Source organism: Bombus vancouverensis, chromosome 12 (genome assembly GCF_051014615.1).
Source record: "Bombus vancouverensis nearcticus chromosome 12, iyBomVanc1_principal, whole genome shotgun sequence".
Classification (NCBI taxonomy): Eukaryota; Metazoa; Arthropoda; class Insecta; order Hymenoptera; family Apidae; genus Bombus; species Bombus vancouverensis.
The window spans coordinates 4,982,954-5,005,401 of NC_134922.1; the positions used below are offsets into that span (position 1 = coordinate 4,982,954).

Sequence of the window (22,448 nt, forward strand, 5' to 3'; positions counted from 1 at the left end):
GATCGTCAATTCTTTTAGGAAATTAATAGTTACTAATGGCCAACTTTTTTCTGTAAAATTCTATTTTGCATATGATTTCTTCAATTCTATGTATTCTATTAACTATAACGTATATTTACTAACAAAAATAATTCATTTTACGTGATACTCTTTCTGATCCATAAAACGTAATCGCACCGTATCAAACACGCCTCGTCTAATCTAATCAGTCACAATGACAGCAAGTTCGAAAAAATCAGGACACTTTTGCCTTCACGATCTGCTTATGTCACGAAACGGGTATGGTCGTGTTTATTCGACTTACAACCGAATGTTGATAATAAAGGAATAAAAAACGAGAGTAGAGTGGCGTGGTTGGAGCATCGACGATGATCTTACGTTCGAAGAATAGGCTTTGCAAGTCGTCACTGTGGAATTTACAGATGTCAATCGAAATTGATAACTCTTCGATTGCGACTTTAAAACCGTAGTGATCTTATCTGAGCGACGATAATGCGATTATATGGAGTCTATGGAGACTTTATTCGCTTACGTAACCGATTGAAAAATCTGGTGAGTCTAAGCCAGAAACTTTGACTGAAATTGCTCGAAAATACCGATTGTTTCAATGTAGAAGCGAATTGCTCCAATTGCAACCGATATTGAAAGGAAACGCAGTATTTATATAATGGAAAGGGGAGCAAACACGCGGATAAGCTTTGTTAGATACAGTAATTAAACCAGTAATTAAACTAAAAGGCAGCTGATTACTTCAATAGGACTGGATTGCTCGTTCTTCTTCCGAGACATCGCAAATGATTCATCGAAGCTGTCTGAAAAAGATCAATGAGGAATCTAATTGGTGCTCAGAACCAGGAGAATCGATCATGGCAAAGATTGAAGATCGAAACACTATCGTAGATACATTACAATATTGCAAAGTTGGGTCATCGATTATTTCTAAGCCGTCTTATTACGACGTCATAAAATCAGATGACATTTCACTGTTACCATTGTTCTGCAAGCCTGGATCAGAGGGTGATCTAAATATCCATCCTAGGAACAGTACGATTGTCTTGTATCAAAGAAGAGGCCGTAATACTTTTTTCTGGGAATGCGTAGGAACAATAAAAAATCAATTTCTGAGTAGTATGAAATCAGTAATCTGGAACACGAGAATTACTTCATGCATGAAGTAAAAATACAACTATATTAGTTACGAAAGTATAGAATAAGAGTGAAATGAATATTTTTCATATCTAAATTCTTCATTTCATATCTAAATTTCATATCTTTCATTCATTTCATATCTAAATTTCATATCAATTCTACATTTCATATCTAAATTTTCATATCTAAAATCACTCTAAATTCTTCCGAAAGATAATACGATTTAATATTATAATATCCAGTTTTCATGTAAAGTTTATCATTTATGTCCGTGTACTTTTATTTTGTCCGAAAAAAATAATAATCGCGATTTAGAAAATGTTAAAATTTAATCCCTGGGATCTTGATGTGTCGTAACGCAATTGTCAACGTTGGCACGCGTCCGAATTCCTTTAAACTCATTATCATTAAACGGATAAGCGAGAGCCGAATAAAATTGATTCACTGGCGCCCGCGCGTAGGGTTAAGAGGGTATTATAACAAGATTATACGAAGCGGAGAGAAGGCTGAATGGGTCCTTGACATGATTAACTCTTGTTGTAGGTGGACCATGTTTCGACACGCTCACGTTGATCCTGCTCGTTGTTCCACAGACGGATCCTTTCGTTTTCATTTTGTAGCAAACAAATTAGCCAGTTTACGGTGTAACACAATTTCGATATTGATCCTGTTCCTTACACGATACTTGAACACGCATGCTTAATGTTAAAACTCCTTTTAAGATTAAAAGGTTCTTGAAATAACACAATTTTGAAGTGAATATGATTTTTTCCATTTCTTTCTCTGAATTTTTTGTTATCTATTTTATTATTATTTTATCTGTCTATCGTGCGTATGACATTTTTCAGAGATATTTGTGTCCATTGTGAAGCACAATTATATAAAGATATAAATAGAAAAAGGAATGAAACCTGTTGTAATAGGTTTGTGTATAGATGCATCGGTAATATTGATTTTTACAGTTGTACAATCCGCGAAATGACACCTTTGTCACATAACAGATAGGAAGAATTCTTAAGAAGCGAAGGACTTTCGCGTGATGGCCAGTTACTCGCGATAGAAAATTACGAAACACTTTGTTTCAAGGGTGGGAATAAACTTCGTTTGTTCTATAGAAGGCACTCGATATGTCTAATGTCGAAACAGAAGTGACATACATACTTCCTGAACATATGCTCCATTCTCACTACGCAAAGTATATGTAACTACTGTAATTTAATATCACTCGCAATTATTATTCTTCTAATCATTCCGGCAATTTCTTAGAAATTGTACCCCTAATAGAAGAATTATTATTCAGCTATATTTCAACCTTATCTGCTATTCATCTTCCTATCTTACACATACTAGCTTAATAATAAATTTATAGCATTAATATGTAAGTACATTGTTTCTCTTCTTTTGTACGTCTACCTGACTAACCTGTCTTGTAATTTTTATGATTCTTTAGTTTCTAAATTTCTTCGTTCCTTCCCAATACCTTAATCTTAAATTTATTACATTCTTCAATGTCTTCTCTTCCCTCTACAATTATGAATTATTTTCTTTTTGTTTCTAAGTAATAGAAATTTTCGGTACTACAACGTAGGAATGTATAAGTTACTCTATTAACGTTTTTCGTTTATCGAATCTTTTTACATAATTTCATCGGCTGGTCCTTAACAGATTTAAACGCAAATTGTAATCTAAACGATCCCTCGCCCTCAGAACTCGATTTAAAAAATACAGAACTTCGCACATATTTCTCAAGGCCCACCGTAGATAAAGAATCTCTCGTAACGTGAGTCGAGCAGAGCAGTACTCGTAAACCAAACGAGTTTCAACTTATCTCGCGAAGGTCTGGGTTAGGCGTGCGCCAACAGAGCGCGGCCTTGCCGATTTGACAATGCCGATACTATACGATGGACCAAGTTGCCAAAAATGGGGGCACGTTTAAAAATCTGGCGCCAGGGTGAATTGCATCACCTTTCGTTAAAGTCGTTCCGGCTTTACATGTACTACCTACCTACAACGTTTCAACTGTCGAATAGTGGATCTCTCAGCTAGTCAAGGAGCAATGCGTTAATCTTCGTTTACACGCGACGTAGACGAAGGATTGCTTAATTGTGCCGCGTGAATTATTCAACCAACAATCGAAAGCCTTATGTGCGTCGATCTTAAGCCCAGGTCCAATGAGGCAATTCAGAAGGCACTAAACCTCGCGAACAATGCCGCTTCTCGAATCACTTAACGAGAAATCGTAATTTCCGCTGATGAGATTTAACATTATGTAGTTTGAAAATACCGTGACCATTTTGAAGCATTAAATTAGTAGTAAAAATGGTGAAAGTTAAAATGCTTGGCTCTGGCCTTTATATCGTACGGGGTGTCCATGAAAAAGATCCTTCGGAATGGTGATAGAGGGGATGAAACGACAACATGTCCTACTAATATCGTGCCGAATATATGAATATATTGGTTAAGAAGCTGTCAAATCAATTAACGTCATCTAGAGTGCTATGAACTAATTAATTTATACAAACAAGGCTAAGAATCAGGAGGAGTTGTATAATTCTGCACTATATACATTGCAAAGAATGATCGATAGATCTAGAGAGAAACGGCAGAGTTATCTAACGAAAATTTTTTGGAAGTTAAAAGATTAGTATTTAAAATTTCGTAGTAATTTTGTTAACAAAATGATGATTCATAAACCTGAATATCTTGACGCAGAGGTGGAATGGCGTTTTCCATGCCCTGGGACGGAATGCTTTCCTTGGAACTGTTGGAGAAAGGAGGAATGCTCTTAGCTACTATTCAACCTGGCTGACTAATCGAACGATTGAATGTTGAAGAAATTTAGAATCGAGTCCATCTCACGGATCAGTAATACAATACGATGTCAATTCCACTTGCTGAGTAAGTATCTTGCGAAGTTGCTTGCATTCGAACTAGGACCTACGTAATGGCATGGAGAATGTGTCATAGTTCTAAAAACAAATGAACATTTGCACGATACTCGGAATTCTATTATATTCCAATCTTCGATCGAATATTTCATGACAAAATTGTCGTAAATAATTTTTTTCTAATTTTTGTTATTTTATATCTATGACAATTATCGATGATGATTCATACTCCATGATAAAACACACATAAGAAACAATTCTCAAACGAAGTCGTCCAATCAGCCGCCTTCTCCTTTCAAACGTCAATTCCCTCGGTCAAACTTTTTTTTGCCAACTATCGAGACCATTCCCTAAGGCCATCCTATTACAGACATAGCCCGCAGCGTCATCGAACGGCAGCAATTAAGAATTAAAAAAATAAAGATCAACCAGACCAATCTACATACATCAGAGTCTCTGTTGGTTTCACCCGTGCAATTTAAATAATCGCCGTCCACGCTCCTGTCTTTTTTATCATATATCTAGAAAGTCGTTCTAAACGCTTCGTTATTGAACTGTTTGCACCCACATGCGAGCGAAGGGATGTGCTCATTCTAGTCATAATAAAATACAAATTAATTGTCAGTAAACGCATAGCATACAAGCATATAAGATTAACTTATTGAATTAACGGCAGATTTGCTATGATCGCTAGATTATTGGACACAATAATAAGAGGGTAAACCAGGTAATTGGCAATTTAATGACTGAGTAATTTTGTTGATCGTTGAATTTATGTACAGCTGTAGATCAAGGTGACTTATTGACAGTGGTGTTCTGTGAAGCATACCGATTGACCGTGGCAGTAGTTCGACCATGACGAACCATTCTACAGGAGTATCAGAGAACTGCGAATATGTAACGCGATCGTAAATTAGGTAAGTTGTATCATGGAGGGTAAAAATTTTATGGAATATCTGAATGTAGAATAGAAAGTAAATTTGCACATATGATATGCTATTGGATTAAAATGCGAATTCGGTGATCGTCATTAAACATAACGTAGTACTTTTTAAGAAAAGCTGTGAACTCTTTACAAACTCTATTGATGCTCAATAGATTGATTAATCCGCGAAATACGTGAATGGTATTACAAACGATTGCATACCATAGCATATTTTATCGCGATGGCGACGGTAGGGTCATCATGTACATACCACCTTGAAATTCGAAAAAGAGCCAGCGGATTAATGAAAATCGGATGAAACTTGCGTTACCGCCCTGAATAAAATTCCAAGTTTTTATCTCCTCATATTTCTGTCAATGAGCCGGTCTCAATCTCCGAAACATGTTTGCTTTAACACCCGATTGAATTTACGAGCTCTCTGTATCGTTTACACTCGGTATACAAGCTGGTTACTTGCAACGTGCAATGTAGTTGAATAACACGAAGAATTGCGAGTTTTAATTTTAGTACACATACTGGTTCTCCATGAACGAAATAAAGGACATCGTATGGCATGTAATTTGACAGTGAATGCAACTTTGGGTAAGGAATCTGACGAAAAAATAAATTGCAACTTTTCAACAAAGACAAAGTTGATAAAGTTCATTTTACATATAACAATTGTATACAATACGTATATACAATTTCGTACGTTCGAAAAAATTGTGCTTCGAGCTTTAAGAGAATCTCTTCTCTGTGAAGAGCATAAATTATTAATTAAAAAATCGTTATTCGTCCGATTCGACGTTCGCAGATGTGAGAATGAAAAGAACGCAAAATATTCTTTGTTACAAATGGACACAAGTGTCCACACATTTTGTCAACTTGAACTTTCGCCATTCATCTGCAGCTATTGTTCCTTAATGGTGCCTACTCCCTTACCAAAACGGTGGACGATGCTTCACAGTATCGTAACTTCATGAATTATGCAAATGTGCACATCGTACCGCATAAAGTTTCGACCAAACGATTTGATTTATGATCCTCCATCCTATAAAATGTTCGATCAAATTAATTTCGAACCGTGTCGCGAATGATCAATCTCAGTTTTCTGGAAAACTGACCCATTCCATTAAATTCCCACCCTAAATTGCTGGAAGATCTAAGTTGCTAAGAAGCACTTGATTTACTTGGTAACAGTAGACAACACCGATTGCACTACATTTTGGACGAGTTTACGGATAAGGCCAGCGAATTCTCAGCTGACGCATCGATTTGTAGTTAGTACACGTCTCTATTTAAGTGGCAGTTCTGTCACAACTGTTTCCAGGAAGAGTTCTATAACATTTATCTCATTTAATAAAGAAAAGATAATATTTTCAAAAATTTTCGTATATTCTCCGATTGATTACTGAATTATAGCATTGCGATTGCTGAATTTAGAAAGGTTCGAAAATGTCACCTTTGACATCCTAAAATGAAATTTTTCGTTCGAAAAATTCCACTCAGTATGATTTATTACTCTGTTTACTACTTTTTTTACATTCTTATGTGGATAGACTGTTCGTCAAACTGTTACACTTTTACTTCCGTGATCTATAGAAAGTCACGGGGAAGATCGGCATCGTTTTTCGATATCTCGATCGAACGTGGACTTGACGTCACCGTGACTGCTAGCTACAAGTTCACTCTCGTTCCAGACTCCTTTGTGATTTCTAAGCGAACTAAAGACGCAATGTGTGTGTTTCGAGACAACTTTCTTTCCTGTCTACGATCCTTATTGAAAACTGGATTCCTCCCGCGTGGTTTTATTTTCTTTCCTTTTTAGCGTGGGCCGTTAACGCGGGCTAACGCCGATTAAATTCGGGAACGTCGCATTTCCCGCTCGAATCTGTTCTGCGTAATCTTTCTAACTAATCGATATTAAAGAAACAAAATGAAATTGGCCCAAGAAAAGGAAGAATCGTGCAGTCTTGTATAGTGAAATAACTATGCAGGCTGTTTTTTTGAGGCTTCTGAGTACAAACTTAGAGAAATAATGAAGCCAAAATCAATTTCTTTTGGAATGAAATATCATTTTATAGTTGCAAGCAACTTATCTCGTGATGATGTAAATTATGAAACGATTTCTTGATACAAAGAATTTTGGCAATATTATTCAAATCGCTTAGGTAATTCAAGTATGTCTTTCATCGATAAAACATTATCAGCCAAATGTCATATCGTTCATGAGATCATATCCGACAAAATTTATGACACACAAAGATTTAAAAAGATTGCGTGTTCGCGAGTTACGAATACCCAATGACAGTGAAATTGTTCTTTCTCCTTTCTCGTTCGTCCGATGATCTGAACGAAACGATCACTAGATCACGAACGTAATTTCACGCGAACGATTCAAGGCCCGGTATCCCTTCCCAGCGAATAAATCTACAATAGTTCAAATTGCGTGTGACGTAAGACGGGCGCGCGATTACTTTTAAATGACTTTGCGAAAACGAAGCTTTTGTGGCGGCGTTGGCTAAAATAACACGGATTAACACCGATAGCACGATATAGGATGAATAGAATGAGTTGATTAATGGTCAAGTAACAATGATAGAAAGAGAAACTACAATATGGTTTCGTAAAGAAGACCGTGGTGCTCTGTTAAAAGTAACGAGCAAGAAAGATCCCTCGTCACACCGAGTAAAATTGTAAAATACTTCAAATAAGTAACGATTACATCGCACGTGTTCTTCTCGAAATATTTTGACATGTGAAATTTTATGCGATTTATTCTTTGCGAAACGATCTTTCCCGAAAAATACTATAAATAAAATTCGCTCGTGTGGAATATGACGCCTAAGTTACGCTTTTATTGGAGATTTTATTGAAGAATCAAAGCAATAAAAATAAAGGAACGATATTCCGTGTTCTAAGTGTCAGTAAAGTCAAAGTAAATTTGACTGTACTACTTTTTAACCTCGCGCATGCAAAAATTTCCATAGGATACCTATTACAAAAAAAATCTTACACTTCCATATTCATTTATATTTCCATATTTCCTTCGTCTTTGAAAAAGCACGCGATGTTTCACAGCTTTGGATGTTTAACGACTTCCCTATTGCCGCTAATATTCAACGGATTCGGCTGACGAAAATATTTACTCGATATTTATGCGCGTGCCTGTGGCAGCGCCGAAAGCAACCCGCAGCTGTAGGAATGGGGTGCCATGGGCCAGCAGCGTATGATGTAATTCTGGAGAAAGTGGAGAACATGGGTCTTACGAGCGGACATCTTGGGTGCTACCAACGCTGGAATGCGAAAAAGCGAAATGCGTTCGGAGGTGGATCACGGATCGATTACGTAAACCGATTTCGGCCGTGTGTATAGCAGGCGACGATTTAATAAGGTGAAGTTACGCGAGGACGAGAATGGATCTGTTCCCTTGTAATTGAAGAACCATGTAAAGGAAACGAAATCTCCAGTGAAATTAGTTCGCTGTCTTTGTTACTTCTTTTTTACTTTTTTCTTTCCGGATTAAGTATCGTTAATGAGTAGGCTGCTGGTGTCTATTCATATTTGTAAATGGTGTAAATTCATATTTTTATGGACAAGAATTTTTTCACTCGTTAAATGATATAACGAGTAATTTATTTTGGATGTTTTGTATATTTTTGTTTATTATTGGCACTCTATGCATCTTGTGCATTTATGCAAATTTTAATTATCTAAAAGTTCATCAACACTCATGGTCTACTGATCAGATTGTAACGAGTAGAAAAGATAGAAAGAGTGACAAACTTACCAGCTCCGAAAAGCTTGTGAAAAGTCTGGCGCGATAAATATTTGTTTACTGTAATTACTGCTCCCTCGAATATGCACGAATTCTTAAATTTAATGTTCTACATTGCAAAATATCTAAAGTTTATAAGAAAATTGTAGATTGCAAACATTTCTAATTCATGGAAAGTAGAAACAGTCAGATTGAATTCTAATGCTTTCCTTGACTCGTGTTTCACACGGAAATAACGGAAGAAGAAATTCTTGACGTTGAAAGAAGGTACATTCTGCGACGATGAGACCTAATAATTTCGCAACTCGCGTCCTTCGAGTGCGTAACACCGTTATGAAAAAAAATGACTTATTAAAAAACCTTCGTCCTTCCTCTTCAAATCTAATTGCTTCCTTTAAAGCTACGTCCTTGCACATATGAAATTGCAGCCACCTACGACTCAAATTGCGAAACACGAAAATTGCTTTTAATTGTCCGCTTGTCTGTAACTGCCTGTATCATAACTTATTTGTACGAAATTCTTTCCATTTATTTTTCCATCTTTATATTTATGGCAAGAAATTTGAGGAATTTATAATTGGTTTTAATTAAGATACATTCGGTTTGGCGATAAATTTAGTAATAATTCCTTGATGAACGATAAGCGAAAATTATGCCATACGTCACAGCCATTGTAATGAATTTACGTTCAAATGATTCCTCTTCACCTTTCTCTAGCAAACGCAATTAAGGTCTATACACGTTCCTTAATGTGGTACGTAATACGTGACATTTCAGAAAATGCAGAATTTTCCATAATATTTATATATTCGGAGGTCGTGTAAATATAAATCAATCGGTAACCAGTTTGCGTTCATTTTCGATTACCTAATATACTTTAAAGGGTAATCGCAATTTAGTTCCTTTCGAGTCATTTAGAATTGCATTTAATTAAGAATACGATTTTTAAGCTTCTTTTTCAAATCTAAATGTATCGTGCTCGACTTATCTATTATAGTTATTTAGTTTATCGTTGATCCGCATTTATAAAATAATTCATTCTTATGTGGAAAATGAAAATTCTGCATTATGATATGGAACATAAGTAGGATCGAATATGTATAATAATCGTCGTGCATTACAAGGCAAGTATACTTATACACTGTAAATTATTCCGTGAAATTCTTGTTTGATTGCGTCATCGAAGGAGTTGTCAGGACCTTGACAATGCAGAATCGTCCACAGTGTTACTAGTTTACTATACTTCATTATTATTATTTCCATTATCAAATAATGGAACTACTTTACCAATTAAATTTTCATCGCTTTCAATTGGAATTATAAAGCCTAATTACTCCTCAATTACAAGTGTCAATTATCAAGCAAAATAATATGGGGAAACTGAAGTTAAAACTTTTACTTGGTCATCGTAAAGTTTTGCATGCACGAAACCGATAGAAATTGATCTTCACAGTCGAATAGTCACAGGCGAGTTGCTACACATTTGGTCGAAGGTGCGATCCTCTTTTAACCGTTCGCTTCGGCTGTTATCGAATGCAAATAAGCTCTCTCCTGTCGAGTATACTTTCGTGTCACAAAGGAATCGGCTCGTCAAGAATCCACTTACCTAAAACAAGTGGTTCAAAAGCCTGGGGCTTATCTCTGACGTACTTTTGTCGACATCTTAGAACTCACGATCCATCCTTTTCCTGTCAAGATGTAGAAATTGAATTTCATAGCGAACACGCTTGTTATGGTCTCCGACGTTTCGGAAACTTTTTCATCTTCGAATTGTTAATTCCATTATTCCAACTCCATCGCGTATTTTTCCCCAAATAGGTATTAAGACAATTTTAATTAAATTTCATAAATATTTATCAAACGACAAGGTCAAAGGAACTACGCAAAGATTTAAGAATGGTCGCATCTGTTTCAAAAACAATGGGAATACGTACACGATTTATCTTTATACGTTTATTGTAAAGCCTAAAAGTAGCAACAAGCCCGTTCTCATGATATGTTACTCGTGAATTTGCATACGCTTCTTCTATATCGAATAAATTAATCGTAAATTTGTTGCACAGCGTAATTTGTCGGCAAAGTGTCGTTTTAACAGATGCAAAGATTTCATTATGTGGTCATAAATTCTTTTTACATTGAGCTCTCTATAATCTTACGTAATACTTAATTCCATGCTTATTGGACAACCGTTTTTATTATTAATGAGTACTCTTGGATTTAAAAAAAAAGAAAGAATCTTATTTAAATCAACTGCGTCAATGGTATTGTATTATTTATCATCCTCGTAAAATTTTTGCTTTCTTTTCTTTGTTAATACGAGATATTAAACATTGGCGAAAAAGAAAGGTTTATAGCTGGGATTCGTAAAATTGAACTTGTAAAAGAATGCAAAAGGAGAAAAGCAATAACCTTTTATATTATACACGAGTAGGAGTGTGGTTGAAAATATGGTTTATGGTGGCACCGTGGCTTTGTCACCCCTTACGTAACCGCAGGAACTTTATACCCACCTCGTGAGGCCCTCAGGTACTTGGGTGTGGTCCCTTTTTCCACATAAGCTCCATTTATCGAATGATCGCCGCAGATCGATCAATCCGCACGCTTGGAGAGATATAGACATATTTCTTCCGTGAAACGGAACAGGAACACTTGCCCGTTTCCTTTCGACATTTTAATCTATCGACAACGCGGTGCTACTGAATATTTATGCTATCTCTGATATTTATGCTGCACGTTCAAAATAGATAGCCCGTTTATGTCGCTACGTAACATTTCCTCAGGATTACTCTTACGCTAGCTGCAACTGCGAGGAAAAATTATTACCCAATTATAAATTCTGTAACGTGGAATAAAGAGGTGACCGTTATTTTCACCCTTAATGTAAAATTATCTGACGCAACTTCAAACGTCTGTAGTGGATACATTGAAGTGGAAGAATAGACACGAAAACTACAATCAACGCGTGACTTGGAAAATGAAATCGATCTTTTCTATCAAAAGTGGCATATTTATTTGAAACATTTAGATATACCCGTGTGTGTTTCGAAGCAACAACAATTCTTCTGTCTAACATTTCTGGTTCTGCACAATTGATGAAACCTTTTAATCAAAACATAGACATATTAAGATTAAGAAGAAGTAAGAATGTCTAATCTACCAAGAAAGGCAAGGGAACAGAAAGAAAAAAAGGAGACGCCGGTGCGGTATTCAACGTGCATATTCATGTAATTCAGCTAGTCTTACGTCCGCTTTCCTGACCTTGCATGTCCCCGAAGTCCTTTTATTGTCCGGCTTATACGATATTTTGGCAAGCGGCGTGCACGAAGGCCGATTCGCGTGTAAATTACGAAGGAGAGAAAAGGAGTGGTTACCCAATGTGACACGAGCAGACCGATTTCATCCTCGGGCTTTGTGTTTTGACAGATCATTGGTATGATAAGACGAAGGCATTCCCTTTATTTTCAAGTACAAGCTTTTACGTCGTCGCGCCAAATAAATTTGTAAGCGCCTCCTAGAGGTTTTCCCGCAACGTGTTGTGCATATCTGTCTCTGTTCCACTTCAAAATAAAGATTCAGGGATTTTCGGACGTTTTATTACACGATAAATCTCCACTTTTTATTACGTAATAAGTTTAATACAATCGTGGGTGTTTCTTGTTTTTATTTAGCTGATAATAAAAATAGCAAATATATTATAAATTATAATAATCAAAAATCAAGTAATGGTAAATTAAAATAGAATAATAATAATGTTCTTGTGAGTTTGTTATCGTTATAAAGACCAATTTTATTTATAAATTATTCATATGCCATATACCATGGTATACACATTTCCAGGAAAATTGTTTTCTTCGAGCTAACGATACATATTTCGATTGATTTGCAACATATCATCCATTCCTTTATAGAATCATCGGCCATTTAATACTATTCTGTCATCTAATACGTTAATACTATTATCCAATGCAATAATAGCTATAATATTACATATCTGTTTAACGCATATTTCTCTAGCAATCAACAAATGAGCAATGATATTCCGCAGCCTATTAAACTCTAATTTCATCTAGCTTCATCTTCGCAAAAAGACACACATTCATCGTCCATAGATAATCAAAAATTACTACAATTATCAGAAGTACTAAGAATAACTCCTACTTATAAAATCAGTATGCGATTTCCGTGAAATTGATTATCGAGCTTGTGCCAAGACAGATCGAAATCGATGGTCCATCGCGTGGAAAAAAAATATTTTCCCTATCGCGTAATGCTACGTTTTGAGTCGCGGAACGTGCTACCAGTGCGTCACAAAGAAACCCGCGGCACAAGCAGAGTTTGTAAAAGGCGGCACGGCCACCTAGACGCCCACAAGGAGGTAGGTGTCTCCTTTTCAAGTTGATCGCAGCCTTTTTACGGTCTCGATAATTTTCTAAAAGGTTCCTTTCCCTGCGTGGTGCACGTCCCAGTGCGTGTATTGTTGCCTGGTTGCACCAGATCGCCCGAAGCGTGTCAGTGATGGACGCGTGCCGCTTTTCTTTCGTCGCCACCGCGGATATACAGCACTGTATAAAAGTTTAAGATCACTTTGTGTTATCGGTCTCTTAATGGCTAGTCAAATATACTTGTACGAAGTATCTTTACGTGTTTTTTTTTTTTTTTTTTTTTTTAAGAAAATGCGTTGTATAGAAATGAATCTTTAAATATTCTATTTGTCACGTTGATATTTACGATGTTCTCTGGTTTATACATTTTGAAAAAACGCTGCGATAAATACAATCTTCGTCTTCGTAAGTAATATGAGAAACGGAAAGACATTACAAATGAATTAAAATTTCGTTTAGTTAATGATTTGTGATCTTTGCACGGCGCTGTAGAAGCAGTATAAATTCTCGCACAACGATTGATATCTGTCGGACACTGAGATTTTATTGCCGGAGGCGTATACGCAGGACGGTTTTTATCGTAATTTGTTTAGTCAGGACTACTATGCACCACTTGTTTTCCTTTTTTTATTATTTAAAAGAAATCTAATTTATTCAGTTTCTTCAGAGAGAGATTCTACTTTTCTTCCTTTTATATAAATGATGGAAAAAAAATCTTTTATCCATGTAAAATTAAAGGAATTGTAAATGTTTGTTTCTCGTTGAAAGATCGATGAGTTTGAGCGACGTGTTCCTACGGATCGGAGAAGTGAAGGCTCGTAAATAAAGGTAATCACAGGAAACGGATTCTCGTTAAAAATCCGGCGTCGACGAAAATGGCCAAGAGCGCCGAAAGACCATTCTTTCTTTCGACACGACGCAATATTTCATTGAAAATTTATCGCACGCGCAGAGATGTCGATACTATGTGGCAATCATAAAGTCCGGCACGGAAATCGCGACAGTGGGACCGTTCTTCGTCGCTCTTCTGGAAAGTGACGTAATTCGTAGGAAGAAACTGCAATAACGCGATACACGTATGCAGACCTGGATATTCGCGAGACGACCTTATCGACGATGATTCACCTGATCATCCATCTTGTTTTCAGTGTGGGCACGCGATATTTTATTGGGAGGAAATCGGTCCTGCTGAAATAACGGCACAGGGAAAAATGAAAAAATTTCCCCTCGATTATAAATATTCCCGACTCCTGCATTAGGAATCGGCGTTCGCCTCTTTACAATACTGAAAAATTGAAAAAAATTCGGAAGTTTGAAAATTTCAGATTTGAAAATGAATAAATTTTAGTTTCAGGTGAAAGGTCTCACGATCAGAATCTTCAGAATTTTTAACATCTACAGAACATTGAAACGTTGATTTTAAGTCTTCGAAAAATTCTTTATTTCTCTATGGATAATAAGTGGATAATAAAATTCGCGTTTCAAGGAACTCATTGCTATCCGAAGAATTAGGAAACAACTTCGATTGTATTAACCTTTCATTGGTCAACGCAAATATCGGTCTTATCACGAAACCAAACTATCCGCATCGAGTCGCCAATGATTTTCTACACCCTTTCTCGGAACGTAGTTTTCTCACGACTCAATCACTATGTCGATGACGATCTCCTTTCAACGCTCGACCTACAGTCAGATATCGACCCTTTTTTGGTTATCACCTCGATCGATCATGGTTTAGAAAATTTCTGGAACATTACCTTCATAGTTATCCGATCTCTGCGCAAACGTATCATTGTTCCCATATAACAATGACCATTTATATTTTCTAACAAACTATAAAAAAAACCCGCTCAAACCATGAGAACATAAAAAAATTCCAAGCTTTACGAGCAAAGAAGTAGTAGGAATGAAGTATACATAATATAATATACGCAAATGTATCTATTTTGGAATCAATCATCCAATGTAAAAACCAGCGATTTGTTATTAACAACGGTCAATCATGAGCTGAAGAAGGCGCGATGAATGTGACGCGCGTTAATTCGTAATACCTTTCAACGCGAAGTAATACGCGAAACTTTCGATGACGTAACATAGGTACGTGCAACGGTGATCATTGTCGATTAGCATACGTCGCTGATTAATCCACCGGGCAACTGAGTTTGTCGTGGATGCTGGATACCGGATAGACCGGTTAACACGTGCAGCATTATGAAAAGGATGATTCGAAATGCTCCAAGTACAGTTGGAGCGAAGCTGTCGTGAAGCGTGCTTCTGGTCAGCTGTGAATCAGGTACAAAGGACATGTTTTTTCCTCTGAAAATAATCCAGATCGCGAAGCGTGAAATAAAACTTCGCAGGCGGCGCGTTGACTCACCGTCGCAAGAACGCGTTTCCTCGTCCCTTTCTCGTCATCTCGCGAAAGAATTACGATGTTTCATCGTACGGCAGCATTGTACTCGTTGCAACTATCTTTCGAAAGGTCAAAAAAGATTCTGTAAGGATGCTCAGGCTGTCCCAGATTACAGCAGGAGGATCATCCCTGAGATGACAGCCTAACGAATGACAGTGTAAACAGCGTGTCGACGAAAGTGTTAAAAGCGCTTGGCAGTTCGATTGCAGAAGCGGAATCCTGCTTATCCTAACTCGGCCGTTTAATAAGACACTAATCTTACGCAGCATGGTGTAAATCGTTAACAATAGTAGGATTATTACTGGAGAAAAATTGATTCGATCTGTAGTCATCGTGAAAAGTGATGCAATTTCTTATTTTTAAAAGGCACTAGCACATATATATAATTTTTCTATTAAGTTTAACAAGTTCTTCAGACAAAGCAATTTTGTTTGGGCGCAAAGGTAAGATCGAATCGTGTATGCTTGGTATAAAATGACATTTTTGGGACAAAAAAGTTGCCTTGGAAAGGGCTAGTCGAAATCTGATACGTTTGTACATCCAGGTTTCACATGGCGGTAGCCCATTGTAACATTCAACCAAGGCCAACGCAGTAACGTCAAAATTTGCATAAAAATCGTTGAATCTTTCCTTTGTTATTTAAAACTCGCCGAAGCCCTGAAATTTAGTCACCCACCGGTTTGTTAGATCAAAGAACAGGCCCAATCTTCATATATTCAACGAGATTTCGTATCATATATATTTATGGACGCTTATAGTGCATCTTTTCATGTATATATTACGCAACCACGTTGCTTTGATTCGCCCACACAAGCAAGAAGCATTGCTAAAAATAACACCTTACGAGATAATCGAAAAACCCATCGTATCCTCTCTAAGTGCTTCAATCACTATTGTCAACAAACTCAGTGTATCCGCGAAAAATTCTTCAGACGAAGTCTCGAAGTTCGTCTATCGAAAATCATTCGAAGCTCGCTATGCATTCACCTTGATCCGCTGACACGGAATAGGTTGTATGTGTGTCGATCTACGATGAAATAGAGAGAAGGATCGATCGAAGGATCAGAAGGTTCATCTTTGACAGTGATTCGTCATTACGAAGCTCAGCGTACCTATTTTTACGCTTGAAATTAAAATCTGATTTTCTCTCTTACGAAATAATACATTTTTTCATGAGAGAAACTTTTGCTACGTGACCTAGCTTTGCTATCAGCTATTATTTAGAGTAACCAAGTACCATAAACGAAGAAGTAATAACATCCAGTAGCTATTATCATAGTATAATATTCTCCTTTTAAGCGTGAAGGCATGAAAGCATTAGTTATTTACTGGATTGCATCAAGACAATTGACTCTGAGCAACGTATATGTCAGTAATAACGAAAGAGCTAAGTTAACTTGTTTCTTGAACCCTCTGCGGTGCCATTTGAAAACTTGCAAATTACATATGTATATAGCCATGCTCTTTAGGCCTTACATTATTAACAATTATTAACTCCTAGTCTTTAGATTCAAATAAGATGATTAAGCAATCCCAAATCTTTTTCTCATAGTTGTACAACATTCTATTTAACTAATTTAACGATCAGTTTGTGACACGTTGACATGAACTTTCTTACCTTACTACACTTACCATATCATGCCTAAGGGCAGTAGATTATTATTGCCAGAATATTATATTCTACTGACTTTTGCCACTAAATCTCCACAACTTCTGCGGTTTTTACAATACGCACATGTATTTAAAAAATATCGGAATTCAATTATTTCGAATTATATATTAAAAGGATAAAACCGTCAAAGCGAGATTTCAGAATTTGAGAAAGGAAAATAAGAAAAATAATTATTCCCTACTGTCTATTCGTTTTATCAGCGTTATGCGTTTAGTAAATAATTTTCGTAAATTTCCAAATAGTTTCTTATTTTTTCCTGAAAAATTTGTAGCTTGTGTTCGCTCTTTAAATACACACAAATTACTATCTCTTTTTCATAATTTGGCACTGTAGAGAAATTAAGAAGCGAACAAAATCTAAAGTTGATCAGTTTGACTTGCGAGTTCCTCAATTTTGACATGTATATATAGGACACGAAAAGGTAGTGAAATTCAAACCGTTGGGCAGTAGTGTACGTGTAACACGGAAAGTGTTCCGATCTGGGCCAGTCCGCGTCACCCCACCCGGCATCCGGTAATCCGGCGGTTCGGTGTTAACCGATCTCTCGTCTCCCCCTCGATCACTATATCCCTGCGGCTCCATCTCCCTCGGTATTTGTTCCTCGGCCGCGCTTCTATCCGATCGGTAGGGTTTACTAAGAGAGCACGAATCCTCCGAAGGTTCAGTGCGAAACGCGCTCTCGAACTCGAAGGATCCTTCGAGCTTCCTTTGATCCCCCACCTCGGACGTCAACCGGACGAAAGACGGAAAGAGAGAGGCTTTCCTTGGCTACGAACAACGCAACATCTCGTAGACGCTGTTTTGTCGTCGCTGCTGCTGACTCTAACGCGGGAAACATCTCCATCGGCTCCTTCCCCGAAGAGTCCCCTCGATGAGCGACGATCTTGGGGCTCGAGCGTCGATCGTTTGGATTACAGTCGCGGACCGGATCTAACGGATCTCGGACGACACTGAACGCAACAGAGGACTGGAAAGTCAACGGGATGATCAACAGGACGTGCTTGGCGGTCCTCATTGGGCTGCTGGGTCTTGCTTGTGGCTTGCGTAAGTTTGATTTTATGTTATGTTTTTGAGGAAATTCACAGGGGTTACTGGATACACACGAGGCACTTAGAAATCAGACCGATCTACCTTTTTCCAAGTTTCTTAGTTTGAATAGCAGGATATGTAATTCGTGTTTAGTTCTTTAGAAATAAAAAGCTTAATATCCGTGTAGTTGATTAGTTTGATTTTTGTGTGGCTCATACGTGTAAATTCGAAGGGTGTTTTTAGAAATTCGTAGAGTAGGTACCGGTTGGCTTCTTGATTTAAAAATTTGCAATTTTTTTGTGGCATGTTACTACTTTCGTACAAAAATGTTCGATGATTATGGAAACATAAGTAAAAAAGCATTCTTCTATTTGATTAGTGGACCAAATAGAGAAATCGGTATTTTCGGCAGTCCTATATTAATTTATTACTAATGTATGGACCGTAACTTGTTTAAATGCTACGAGAACAGATAATACTGAAAAATCTACGAGCAATTATACTTTAATGAGTATAGCTATACTTCAACTTAAAATTAATGAATGAAATATATCACAACATAGATTGATCCTTCACTCATTTTTTACTAAATTCATCGTTCATCTTGTACTAGTTGATTCAGTCTAAAGAAAGAAGTATGTGTCTGATGTGCTCCTTTCAAGACGCAGTCACCGTTGTCCGTGATTATGAATGAGAGCGATAAGTGGAAAGCACATAATGAAGTGTAACTGAAGTGTACACTGCTCTACGTAAATAACACGTATTATTCACACTATTCATTAAAATTTGCAGCGATTACTTACAAACTGTCTGTTCACAAAATTAATTGCTCTGCACATTACAAATGCATTTCCGTAGTCCCGATATTCCACGACAAGATTCGTTTCCCGTGTCTTGACATTTCAACCTATTCTCATCTAATTCTCATTTCTATTCTTTCTTTTTCTTTTTTTGTCTTTTTTTGTTTTCCAATAAGTTCATAAATTCCAAGTACACATTACCAAAACACTAACAGCATCACTTAATTACGAACATTTAAAGTAATTAAAAGAATCGTATGAAGACACCAAGGTTATGCCGAACGATCATGTTCAGAGCATTTCTTCGTCTCTAACATCTGCAGAACGGCGAGTTACCATTAATTCTCTCGTTAATTAAACCGATCGCCATGTAAGTACCTACAATGATTGTGCGGCATCTATCGTCGTTCCCTGATCTTCTTCTCATTTCACGCGATTTCGCGATCGTTTGATATATCGGGAACGCGTTGTCCTCTAAGGTTAGATTGCGCCATTCACAACTGGAGCAACGATCCGTACAAGGACGGTACACCATTTACGCTGTTAAATCCGGTCGATCTTCACTCGTAGCACGTGCAAGAAACTCCGAGGAACGGATTCCTCTGATGGGCGGTGCATACGTTACCCTATCTTTCAGACAATCGGTAAACATACTTTCGTTTTCGAACGTAGTCGACGATCACGCGATTTGAGAAAATAAAAACGATCCACCGTACTTTCTCCGCCCGATCACCATCTTATTGAATTGGCAAATTTTGTTAGGCAGTCTAATATAATCTCTGACCTTTCACTGACATTGATCGGTTAGATCTTTGTTTCCTGCGATAATATAATACATTAGAAATAGCTATATGAATATTATAGATATCATATATATGTAGAAACAAAATAAAAGTTTGCAATCCTTGGAATCGTGAGACAAAAATTTTTTGCAGCATTCCTAATGCTTCGTATGAAATAAAAATTTTTGACGCTTAATACCGCAAAATAAAGATTTCCAATCCGTGGAATCACGAAATAAAAATTTATAACATTTCGTATCGTAAAATGATCGTAAAATAAAGATTTGCTACCGTTTGTATTCTCCATTTATAAAACTTACAGAGATTTAAGAAGTGTGTACCAAGTTTAGGTGATCGACACTTTTCTATCCTTCTTCATCGTGAGAATGCTTTCCTCGTAGTCGCTATAACAAACCCGACATTAACTGCAGAATTTATTAATAGTAAATGTCGCTAGCTAATCCGCGAGTTGTTTTCTCGTGCGGAGCATCCTTTGCACGATTCTTCTTTTTCTCGTCGACGAGTCGCAAGGCTGCGTGGCTATGTAAACGACTATTATAGCAACGGTTGCATAGTGTACGCGAAGGATGATGTCAACGGTAACGTCCAATCAATGTACATAACAAACGCATCTCTCGAAGCTATTAATTTTTGGCTCGTTTATATTTTCCTATGCACGGTCACGGAAAATTACGGCTTGATCCCGTTAATTCTAGTTCTTTACAATGTAAGTCACCTCGAGCACGTTCGTTAATGGAATTGCAAACATGATATTAACAGATAAGCTCGTTGGTACTTTATTAGTAGAATTTTATGGTTTATCTCATAATGATCCAACATGTATAATTTATACCATTAATGATATAGGTTTATTATATATTAGCGTTATTATAATAATATAAATGATAATATGAATTTAATAAAATAAATAAATAAAATAATGATAAATTTAATATAAATAATATAATAATATAAATGATCAAACTGTTATATTTTTGACACTGGATTCATTAACTAAATTTAGTAGCAATATCGAGGCTTAAAAAAACTATATTGCTTCAAAATAATTTACATAAATTAGAGAAGAACATAGTCTCTTCATTTATTTTTCTTATTGCGCTATTTATTTCTTATGTAAAACAAAACTATATTAATTTTTTATTTAAATATCATTGCGCATCAATAATCTTTTGTGTGATTGAATAATTGTTAAAATAGATGCTTAATCAATTTTTTAATCAATTTCAGAATGCCCGAAGCAAAAGCTATCACCAGGCAGAGAAGTAGTATGCTACACTTTCGTTTCCGACGTCGATCAGCTAACAGAGGCTGTGTGCAAATGCACCTCTTTGGTACAACAAGGCTACGACGTGCGAAATCTCTCGGTTTCCGGTAAGTCCCAGACATATTTCATTAGCGATATGATCGTCGATAATCGTATGCAGTTTCAAACTAATGCGTTAATTTTAACGTAAAATCACGGCCGTTTGAAAGACATGTCCCTTGATTCGCGATAATCGCGACGATCGAAGCTAGACGATTATGTCAGACGATTTCTTTATCGATATGAACAAAACAAAACGTGCAGAAGTCATCATAGTAACGTAATATATCCGGAAAGGAACATTCTTGGAAATGGATGTTTTAAAAATTTCAAACGATTAAGATTTTTCAAATTGATTAGTTTTAATCGTAAATCATAACGCAAATCGATAAATGTAATAAGATAGAATGTGCATACGATGAATTAGAAATTTACTAATTAAAGAGTACGTGTTATCTTAAACATTTATTCCGATCATATGAAAAGACCGCAATGTCGAAGGTAATTACAATCGTTAAGTGGTTTAACTTGGAAGATTCTGTCGAAGGTAGGAAAAACTTTCTAGAAAGGAAAACGAGGTAGTCTTAATAAAAGTGGCGTGGATGGAAATAAGATTCCCCTTAATGTCATGTCGAAACAGCGAGTAATAATTTTTTAACGTATTTTTCAGATTAAATATTTATCGATAAATACGCGTATCAAGCGTTTAACGGTGCATAATTCAAATGATTATACGTTCTGCGATTGCGTAAATGCATACCATCCATATAAATACATCTGTATCCTTGCACTTGCAACAGGATATCGAAATCCAACCACAACGGGAGGTATATTTTTACGTCTAGTGATATCGTCAGCGTTGAGAAATCAACTCTCGGTTTCCGTCATCAAAACTTGTGTAGATGCGTAATATATAATAATGATCCTTCTATGAATCTTACTCGTTTCAATATGAAATTCCTCATTTTTCAATCAGGATGACCAATTAACATATATTAGCTTGATTATTCGACGATAAGCAATAAGAATGATTTACATTGTTGTATAATTGACGGTCATCACATCGTTTCCTGTTATTTGAGACGCTAAAAGAGAATAGTTGCATGATTACACGTGCTTGCGTCGGCTATTTTTGGTGGATCTTGCCATCTTTATTGTCACGATTAACGATCGCTTGTCATCGTTTTAATAAATGATTTAATACGAGTTCGTTGGCTCTTCGCAGTCGGCTACCACAGATTTCATCGATAACCATAGTAGTGATCGCTGAATATTTAGAAACAATGTTAAAACAAATCGGGAATTG

The 22,448-nt window shown here is 36.6% G+C and overlaps 1 protein-coding gene across 5 annotated transcripts in view; it reads left to right on the forward strand.

The window, feature by feature from the left end:
• Positions 1-22,448, forward strand: part of LOC117160841 (uncharacterized) — a 78,050-nt gene that overhangs the window by 38,042 nt on the left and 17,560 nt on the right. For 2 of the 5 annotated variants that reach the window (XM_033341880.2, XM_076623467.1), the window contains exons 1-3: positions 15,351-15,415; positions 17,867-18,251; positions 21,067-21,210. The exons of 1 other annotated variant lie outside the window; for it this stretch is intronic. In XM_033341880.2, coding sequence (XP_033197771.2) covers positions 18,191-18,251; positions 21,067-21,210 — 205 coding nt within the window. In that variant the 5' untranslated portion in view covers positions 15,351-15,415; positions 17,867-18,190. Of the gene's footprint in view, positions 1-3,861; positions 4,048-4,819; positions 4,955-15,350; positions 15,416-17,866; positions 18,252-21,066; positions 21,211-22,448 lie in introns of those variants that run through there. 2 more of the 5 variants (XM_076623465.1, XM_076623466.1) reach the window with 2 other exon arrangements.